Source organism: Hippoglossus hippoglossus, chromosome 13 (assembly GCF_009819705.1).
Source record: "Hippoglossus hippoglossus isolate fHipHip1 chromosome 13, fHipHip1.pri, whole genome shotgun sequence".
Classification (NCBI taxonomy): Eukaryota; Metazoa; Chordata; class Actinopteri; order Pleuronectiformes; family Pleuronectidae; genus Hippoglossus; species Hippoglossus hippoglossus.
The window spans coordinates 28,486,943-28,497,644 of NC_047163.1; the positions used below are offsets into that span (position 1 = coordinate 28,486,943).

General features: G+C 40.7%; 1 protein-coding gene across 5 annotated transcripts in view; it reads left to right on the forward strand.

The window, feature by feature from the left end:
• nlrx1 (NLR family member X1) overlaps positions 1-10,702 on the forward strand; it is a 58,602-nt gene that overhangs the window by 137 nt on the left and 47,763 nt on the right. For all 5 annotated transcript variants that reach the window (XM_034603751.1, XM_034603750.1, XM_034603752.1 and 2 more), the window contains exons 2-3: positions 8,625-8,674; positions 10,345-10,457. In XM_034603751.1, coding sequence (XP_034459642.1) covers positions 8,658-8,674; positions 10,345-10,457 — 130 coding nt within the window. In that variant the 5' untranslated portion in view covers positions 8,625-8,657. The remainder of the gene's footprint in view (positions 1-8,624; positions 8,675-10,344; positions 10,458-10,702) is intronic.

Below are 10,702 nucleotides of genomic sequence, written 5' to 3' on the forward strand. Positions count from 1 at the left end.
CTCAGTTTACACTTACACTGTTACACGCTGCATGAACAAACGAGTCGTGGTTTGTTAGAACCGGGGCAGAACTGCGGTCAAACCAGCCGTCGTTTGTTTCTCCGCCGTCAAGCCAGCAGCCTCTGAATTTGGAGTGCCCCCGTATTCAGACCTCTATGGTATAAGCGGCTTAGAGCAGTTGACAAGAGCGACTTTAAAGGTATTTTTTCTCACCCTCTAAAGACAAGTGTACCAGTATCCGATATCTACCTGATATGACTATATGAAATCTTTACGATCCCCAATCCCCGCAATTTCAATGAACTATGAATCGGATTTAGAGAGAGAATAAGCAAAGGACTACTTCCGGTTGATGCAAATGCTTTTCATGAAAAAAGATTGGATTGTTTTCGCAGTGAAAAAGTCATAAAATGTCATACATAAAACTCTCACTAAACCTTTTGAGAAGTCTGATATTATCTACTCTGATGGTAACCTTTCTTCCATAAGTAGTTTATAAACCTTGTAGTTTTGCAATTCATATATCTTAAACTATACTTGTATACAAATAGCATGAAAATCGCAATCATCAAAGAAAATTCAGCTTTTTTGTCTACTCTTTAAATAAATGCATCTTAAACTACTTATACAAATACTATGAAGTACTTAAACTGTGTAGTTATGGAATAATCCACTGCCAATGTCTCTTCTATTGAACAAAATCAATCCTATTCTTCTAACTTTGATGGGGAATAAAAAAAAAAAAATATATATATATATATTTTTTTAATTCATTTATAATAACATTTTTCCACAAGTACTATTTCTTCCATTAAAAACTAATATACTCCTTGGTCGCACCGGCCTAACATTTAGGTGGTGTGTCTGTGTTAAGGAGTGAGGTAGAGTTTAAACTCACACACAGTCAACGGGCCGCCCCCACTCACTCATACAGACAAACAGACAGTGACGCAGAGATGAGAGAGGAACGTTTGCTATTGTGAACGAGGCGGGAAATGACAGACCATCAATAATAAATGTTTAGCAGCACTGATTCAAGATCAGAGCAGAAGTAGCGGTTGTAACGTGTCTGAGTCTCAAATCTGGGTGTCCTCCCTCACACTCCTGCTGACCTCCCTCACTTTACACTTAAACAATAAACACTAGGGCTGCACCATATATCGAAAATGTATCGCCATCAACATGCGCGATATATGTATCGCAAAAGACAGCTTGAACTATAATAAATGGTGTTCCATGTGCCATGCATTCGTGCTCAGCATGTCAATATATTTGGCCAATCAGATGGAGCCCTGCTGCCCTAGATAATCCTTAGAGAATCCTTATAACATGGGATAGTACACCCAAAAATGAAAATTCACCAATTATCTACTCCCCACTATGCCAATGGAGGGGTGGGTGAAGTGTTTGAGTCCACAAAACACTTTTAGAGTTTTAGGGGTAAACAGTGTTGCAGCCAAATCAAATACAATTAAAGTAAATGTTGACCGATTCTTCAAACAGAAAAAACGAATAAAATGCCTCCATACCGCTCCTGTGGTGTCCGTAAGCCCCGACATTCAAGTTCGACTCAAAACGGCGTAATTTACACCATGTTTTTAGCCTAAATGTCCTCTGTGGTCTTCCTCTGGAACAGCGTTCGTGCGTGGATCACAGATATGCAATGTAATTGGGTTTTTACTCATCTTATCAAACATCTTGGTAAACTGTCATGGTAAGTAAAAAATGTCTTCCTTTTTGGGGCTCCATGCACCTTTACCATAACACATTAAACAGACGAGCATCAAATTTAAAGCAGTGGCTGGCTTGACTGGGTTTACATTTTCATAGATGATGGCTCATAGGGCTGGGCAATAAAACAATATCAATAATTATTGCAATATAATTTTCAATAACAGCAATATGTCAAAGGTTCATTATATATCAGTATAATATGCAGCAAATCAGGTCCTCTCTTCAGCCATCGTCTCACTGCCTTCTGACCTTGTGTGTCAAAGCACGCTACTGCTGATGAAGGGGAGCGAGTCAATAACCAACGCAGAACCCCTCTGCACAATCAGAGTCTCTCCCTGGCACCGATCCCAGAACCACATCCCCACCCTCTCCCTCCCGCAGCCAACGCTGATCATACCCCTCTACCACAGTGTCCATATCACAAACAAGACTGTCTAACCCTAAATTCTCTTATTTATACACACCCCAGGCTCTCGGGCTGTGGAGGTGTTCTAGCTGCAAGTAGAAATCCATTAAATTACAGGTGTTACACTAAATTCCTGAAGATTGCATGAGAGATGACAATGCCACAGTTAAGGATGCAAGAGCAAAATATTTCTCCACTTTGACCTCTACCACAACTCTAGAACTCTGTTTAGAACTATCAACCTTATTGTTGTGACCCTTAGAACTCTGACTGGGATACTTCTCCCTGTAACAGTTTTTTAACCCACTAAGGTCAAACTCAATTCCATTAGATCATCGATTAACAGCTAACCTCTCGTGGGACCTCCTATGTCTAGGAGAATAGTTGAGCCCATACATTGATTATTTCTCAGTTTTCAGTCAAATTTCCCACGACACTCAAATTTAATTAATCAATGGCAGGAAAACCTCTGCCTGCCCCTTGGACATTTTGCAGACTCCACTTTTGAAGGAGGTTCTCCTCACCATTGATCCTCACATTCTAGATATTGTTATTGGCTCTTTGAACTCAGGGTCTTTCCAATCAATCAATCAAATTTTATTTGTATGGCCCATTTTCACAAATCACAATTAGTCTCATAGGGCTTAACAAGGTGTCACATCCTCTGCCCTAAACCCTCAGCAAGAGAAAGGAAAAACTACCCCCAAAAAACAAAAAGGTCCACGATCAGGATCCACCACCACAAACCGATGCCACCATAGTCCACAATCTATCGTCATGATCCATGAGGTTCAGTGATCAGCCAGGGGGTGTCTGCCTCCTGAACTGAAACTGGGATATGATTCCACAGGAGAGGAGCTTGATAGCTGAAAGCGCTGGCTCCTAATCTATGTTTAGAGACTTTAGGGACAACAAGTAAGCCTGAATTCTTTCACTCTAGTGGGGTGATATGGTACTATGAGTCATTTAAGGTATGATGGTGCCTAGAGGTGTGCATCTTCACTAGCCTCACAATTTGATGACTATTCAGCAGTCAACGATTCGATTCGCAACGATGCATCTCGATGCATTTCAATGTATCACATCCACATTTTTCTATATTGTTGCACATGGCTGCTTTTTCATCAATTAATAAAATCTGTCAGAAAAACATGAACTTCGTTTTTATCTAGAAAGTGCTTTAAAATTATTATAGACTGTTGCTGTTATTACAAGTGGGCTGTAATTTACAAAGTAAGGTTTTAAATTCAAAAATCAGAATACAACAGTAAGTGAATGACAGTGGTCAGTGCTCTCCACACTGATTTGACATTCGGATCGTTCCGTCACTTTAACCCTGATGTCCTGGCTGTGCGTGTCACATATACAGTCTATGGTCACGTTACGTGTCGTGTTGTTTGAAGTCTGCCTCCTCCTCACTCCCTCTGACCTACTCTCACTTTACACTTAAACAATAAACACTATCACTGATCACAAGTTATTTGGACATGTACAGGACTGACGGTTACTTTGTGTTTGTTTGATTCGCTGTCGTATTCATGAGACGCATGTTTATACACACCGTGCACCGACAGAGACTCCGACACAGACCGGAGCTTTAACTAGCGTCTGTCCTGATCCTGAAGCAGCGCTGGTTATAATTATTCGCTAAAACAATGAACTTAGCGGAAAACATGAATCGATTATGTTCTGTCTCTGCATCGATGCAGAGTCGTCTGCATCGCGATGCATTGAAGAATCAAGAAAAATGATGCCATATAATTAAGGGCCTTGTAGGTGAGGAGGAGAATTTTTAATTCTATTCTAAATTTAACCGGAAGCCAGTGTAGTGAAGCTAAATGTGTCTTTTCCTGGTTCTTGTCAGGACACGTGCTGCAGCATTTTGGACAAGCTGCAGAGTCTTTAACGACTTACTGCTGGAGCCTGATAATAAGAAATTACAATAATCAAGTCTGGATGTAACAAAGGCGTGAACTAGTTTTTCTGCATCTTTGTGAGACAGGACGTTTTTCTGATTTTTGAGAAGGCAGTCTTACAAAATGTTAAAAGTGAGAATCAAAGGACAAATCGGGATCCTGTCATCTAGCCCAGCTATATCATTATATAATGCATCTCTAAGGTGTTTTATCTGAGGTTAATAAGAGAAAATTGCGGGTCATCCAGGTTTTTATGTCCTTGAAACATGCTTGAAGTTTAGTTAATTGATTACACTGTTCTGGTTTAATTGACCGGTATAACTGGGGGTCATCCGCATAGCAGTGGAAATTTACAGTGTGTCCTGATGATGTTTCTAGTGGAAAAATGGTCCGAGCACAGAACCCCGAGGAACACTGTGGTACACTCTGGTGCGCACAGATGACTCATCCATAATTTGCACAAATTGGAATCGATCTGACAAATAGGATTCAAACCAGTTTAGGGCGGTTCCTTTAATGCCAATTAACTGTTCTAGTCTCTGTGATAAAATGTAATGATCAATAGTTTGAATGATGCACTAAGATTTAACAGGAGGAGGACAGATGCAAACCCCTGATCTGAAGCTATGAGAAGGTCATTTGTGACTTTTGCCAAGGATTTCTTTGTGCTGTGATTAGCTCTAAACCCTGACTTAAAGTCTTCATATAGATTACTTTCCTGGTGAAATTCACACAGCTGATTGGCTACAATTATCTCAAGGATTTCAGACAAAGGGGAGGTTGGATATTGGTCTGGAGTTGGCTAAAACCTCTGGGTCCAGAGTAGGTTTTTTGAGAAGGGGTTTGAATACAGCTATCTTAAAAGATTGTGGTACAAATCCTTATAATAACGATAAATTGATTGTATTTAGTAAAGTACTATTTATTAGGGGCAGAATTTATTTAAGACAGAGACTTTTAACCTCCATGTGACTTCACCGCCACGCCATGCCCCCTGACGAAAACAAAAAAAATATATAAGTTTAAATCACAAAGTCTCTTACATGACATAAACCAAATGTGATGTCGATCGCATGGAATCTGTAGGAGAAGTACAATTTTGAAGTATATGTGAAAACACCAAAAAAATCATGCCAAATATAATTTTCAATCCAAAATGGGCGACTTCCTGTTGGGTGTGGCGAAGAGTGTCAAGAGGATTTATTTGTGCATCTGGGCATATGTGTGCCAATTTTCATAACTCTAGGTGAAAGTAAATGAATAGGCAAGGCCCCCATTGAAAATTTATAAGGGGCACTATTGAGCCATTTTTGGAGACAGTTTTCTGAACACATTCAAATACATACATAAAAAGAAAAACAATAGGTTCTTGCTCTGTCGTGCTCAGGACCTAATAATTGAGAGAGAGAGAGAGAGAGAGAGAGAGAGAGAGAGAGAGAGAGAGAGAGAGAGCTCTCATTCTACTCTTACAGATTCTAGGAATATCATGTAATATCATAATGTTGTAGAATAAAGTGGGTGTACAGTTACACTTAGTGTTGAGTATAAACAGCAGCTTAAACATGTTTTAAATACCCAATAATACGAGAAGTCTTACGCAAAGATTTGAATTTATAGGGCCTAAACTAAAATGTTTTATAAGTAGCGTACAGAGACAGGGCATGTGTGTGTGTGACAAAGAAATTAGCAGCAAAGTAAATAAGTTTCTCGTCGCCAGACTTATCTCCACACAGCACTGTTATAACTGTGAATGTAGCAGTGCAGTGTGTTAGGCTATTTGTCGGTGACAAAATGCAGTAACTTCTAAAGAATCAAGCTATATCTTGTTTGCCCCCAGATGATTACATTTAATAAGAGGTTTAGCCCAACAACTTGACTCCCGTCCAGGCTCAAGGTAGTCTGACCTTTAAGGTGGACCAGCTATGATCAAGGCGAGTTTTGTGCAGAAATAATATTTACATTATTCATGAGCAAAAGACAGCGTCAAAGCCCACGATTAAGGACACACCAGTTCACGTTTTGAACATATTTTCTCCACTCAACAACACACCCATTGAGAAGCAAACTCTGGTCATTGGCGACTTAGTCTTAAGAAACTTAGCGACACCAGCGACTATAGTCAATTGCATGCCAGAGCGAACAACACAGAGTCCAAACTGAAGCTGTTGGCTGAAGCTAAACCTAAATACAGTAAGATTATAATTCGTCAGCAATGACTCCCGGCTTCGTATGTTGGAGGTCACTAAAGTTAATGTGGAATTGGTTTGTGCATTTGCAAAGACGATATCAGACTCCGTAGTTGTCTCTGGACCTCTATCCTATATGACCAGTGATGACATGTATAACCACATGTTGTCATTTTACTGCTGGCTGTCGAAGTGGTGTCCTACAAATGGTGTGGGCTTTGTAGACAATTGGAAAACTTTTTGGGGGAAACCTGGTCTTTTGAGGAGAGACGGCGTTCATCCCACTTGGGATGGAGCAGCTCTCTTATCTAGGAATATTACTCAGTTTATGAACCCAATTTTGGGACCCTGAGGCAGAGCTGCAGTCCCATACACTTCTCTGCGCTACCTTTATATCAGTCACACAGCCACAACCCCATAGAGACTGTGTCTGCCCCCCGCACATGAAATTATTTAAATGAAAAATGAACAACCTCTGCAACAACAAAACAAAGCAAGATAATTAAATGTGGACACTTAAATGTATGATCATTGTCATCAAAGGCTGTTTTAGTTAATGAATTAGTCTCGGATCACAGTATTGATTTATTTATTGTCCCTCACTGAGACCTGGCTGCATCCTGAAGAATATGTCAGCCTAAATGAATCTACTCCCCCGAGTCATATAAATACACACATTCCCTGAGACTTTGGCCGAGGAGGTGGAGTTGCTGCTATTTTTAACTCCAGTCTATCAATTAATTCTAAACCTAAACTTAACTATAACTCATTTGAAAGTCTTGTTCTTAGTTTGCCACACCCACCCAGGAAAACACAACAGCCAATCCTATTAGCTGTAGTTTACCGTGCTCCCAAGGATAATTCTGAATTTTTAAAGGAATTCCCTGAGATTTTATTACGCCTAGTCCTAAAAACAGATAAAGTTATTATAGTCGGTGGCTTTATTATTCATGTTGATAATGATAGCGATAGCCTTAGTGTTGCATTTAATTCAATAATCGACTCAATTGGTTTCAGTCAGTGTGTACACTAACTCACTCATTGACCAGAGTACATGCCACTAATGAAAACTCCCTTTCTAGATGTCTATCTGATAGTGCTGTAGCAAAATTTAAGTAAATAAAATTTAGCTACAGCTAAATAATATAGACTCCATAGCACCTCTCAAAAACAAGCGTGTAACACATAGTAAATTAGCTCCCTGGTATAATTCCAACACGTGAATTAAAACAAGCTTAAAGAAAACTAGAAAGGAAGTGGTGCTCCAACAACTGTTCAAAATCCTGTAAATATAGTCTTACGGTATATAGGAAGGCCCACCACAAAGCAAGAGCTGCCTATTACTCCACATTAATAGAAGAAAATAAAAACGATGCCAGGTTTCTCTTCAGCACTGTAGCCAGGCTACAGAGAGTCACAGCTCCATTTAATCCAGTATTCCTCCATCACTGAATAGCAATGTCTTTATACACTTCTTTAACGATAAAATTGTAACTATTTGAAATAAAATCTACCATCTCCTCCCCTCAATTGATGCTAATACATCATCAAGCTTACAAATCTCAGGAACAGCTGAGAATCCTGTTATTTCTTTTGACAGTTTCTCTCTGATCACCCTTGATCAGCTGACCTCAATAATCTCATCTAAACTTGTATTTTAGATCCCATTCCCACAAAATTAATTAAAGAAATTCTGCCCCTAATAAATACTACTTTACTAAATACAATCAATCTATCGTTATCATATGGATTTGTACCACAATATTTTAAGATAGCTGTAATCAAACCCCTTCTCATAAAACCTACTCTGGAACCAGAGGTTTTAGCCAACTACAGACCGATATCCAACCTCCCCTTTTTTGTCTGAAATCCTTGAGATAATTGTAGCCAATCAGCTTTCTGATTAATCGTGGATGGGTTTGGGTGGGTGAATAAGGCCTGTGAATTTAATTAAAACCATCTGTCTTAACTGGGCAACACTGTGTGCGTAAGTGGCAGAGGTGAGCAGCGGAACGGCTTGCTTTTCATTTCAGTTAGAGATGTTTGAGGTCTCGTGAGAGAGAGACGGAGAGAGAGAGGAAGAGAGCATGCTCAGTCAGGTGGGGAATTAAAAAAAGAGTGTAGGTGTATCCTTTAAGTCTAGTAGACCTTATCTTCCCTGGTGACGCTGGTGCACTGCTACATTTTTACAGAATGTTGGCACATATGTGCATTATCTCACCATGTGCTCTTACACATACCCTATACAACCGTGAGACAAAAACTAAACAGAGACCCAATGCTGAAACCAACTCTTAACTACTAGTGGTTAAATCACCCACAGGATACCATAAGATTCTGTTTGTACTAGTTGCCTGACTGTTTGCTAACTGCTCTTCACAGATTGCTCCCGGACTGACAGAGCAGAACAGAAGGATGAGCTCACTACGCAGGTTGGTGATAAAATGGTCACTCACAACTATGATGTATTGATGAAGCTGATGTGCAACAATATTCATTGTTGGGCCTTTGTAACAAAACTGACAAAAATAAACAGACGGTCACTGGCTGAGACACTTCCACAGGACTACCAATTCTGAGTGTCATGTCTGGCTTCTATCAGACCAAAGAATCTTGTTTGTTGGAATGTCAAGTAATTGAAGTGCTTTCATGTCATGTGCTGCAGTGATCAATGTCCTTACAGGCCTGCTGTCAGCTGAAAGAGTCACTTGTTAAGTTTCCACATGCATGTTTCCTAGAGGTGCAGAACATTTTCTCGATTCTAAGATGCATAGTGATGCAGACGTAGACGACTCTGCATTGATTCAAGTTTTCTGTGACATTCATTTTGTGGCCTGCAGCTGCTTAAATATTACCGCAACTGCTTCAGAATCAGTGCAGATAGACATCATAGGTCAGGTCGCCTTTTACCATGTCGGAGTCTCCTGTATGGGTGTGCTCCCTCCACACTCAGCAGCTGACCTGCACTCACTTATTCTTAAACAATAATTACCAACACTACCGCACCGCCAGGACATCAGGGTTAAAGTGACCGGAACAATCCAAAATCATGATCTGCCACCATTGATCAATAAATGAATAAATGTGATTGTCAGTTTGTGTGTGAAGAGTGACAGAGACGAGCAGACATACACGCACATACACAGGCTAAGCGAAGTGAAGGTCTATCCGCAGATTATCACACAACGCTGTGTACTCTCGCTGGAGTGAACGCCGCTCACGTTCGTTCGGTTCAGCGTTCACAAAGAGTATGAACAACACTGTCAATACCCGTCTCTGATGTGCATGCACGCAGGAGAGTTTTCTGGATGGGCGGGGGAGTGAACTGTCTGCTGTGAGAGAAGAGAGAAGCGAAACTCCATGAGAATTTCATGCAGCTTAAAACATTCACATGACAATTTGTACTCGATGGTCGCGATATAATCATTTAATACATCTCACTTGGAACAAGCTGCGATATACCGAGTATATTCGATATGTTGCCCACCCCTAGTTTAAAGTAACCAGTGGGACAAGTTGGATCAGTGTGAACTTCCCAGAGCAGCATTAGATAAGTCCTAGTTTGGTAACAGGGCATAATTGTCTGTGTTTGCATGTCATTGTCATTATACCTGCTGCAGCCTGCATACGGTTAAATCGCAGCTGTTTCCCAATCACCATCTGAGACAAATCATTGTGATGAAATTTGACTGGAGGGTTAAAGTAACTGTGGTAGTGGGGCGTGGTCAGCGTCGGCTGCAGGAGGGAGGGAGTGGAGATGGGGTTCTGGGATCGGTGCCAGGGAGAGAGTCTGATTGTACACAGGTGTTCCAGTTCAACTAATGACGCTCTCCCCTGTATCAGCAGTAGCGCGCTGGGGCGCGGGGATCGCCCAGGAACCAGCACACAGCAAAGAAGAGACGTGTCTGGTGGTGTATATTTGTATGTGTGATTAATATTGGAAATAAAGAGACCTAGAAGAAACCTACCTGATTCCCCCTTGTGTTCATGACGAGGAACCCACGGTGACGCAGGGACGTGTTACAGTAACCTTTCCAGCTTGTTTTCGTAAATTACTAAACAATGCTAACTAAACCAGTTTGTGTAATTTGCTGTCTTCCAGACAACTGAGTCAGCTGCTGGCAGTATGGAGCTGGAGGAGGAGGCTGGATGTTTCCCTTTACCAAGCCCCTGGGTTTCACTTCAGGACCTTCTGCTCAACCACTTCAGAACCAGGTGCACAGCTTAGTTTGAAGTTAGAGCTGTTTGACAATCACCATAAACTTTCTGCTTTCTTGAATACAATTCCAACTGTCGAGACTAATGCATCTAATACGGTATCCTATTCCCTTCTATGGGAAACTCTAAAAGCATTTTTGCGAGGGGAAATGATTTTATTTATGTCTTATTCAAACAAAATGGAGAAGCAGAGACTACAGCATTTAACTGAATCAATTTACAACCTCGATAAGCAATGTGTT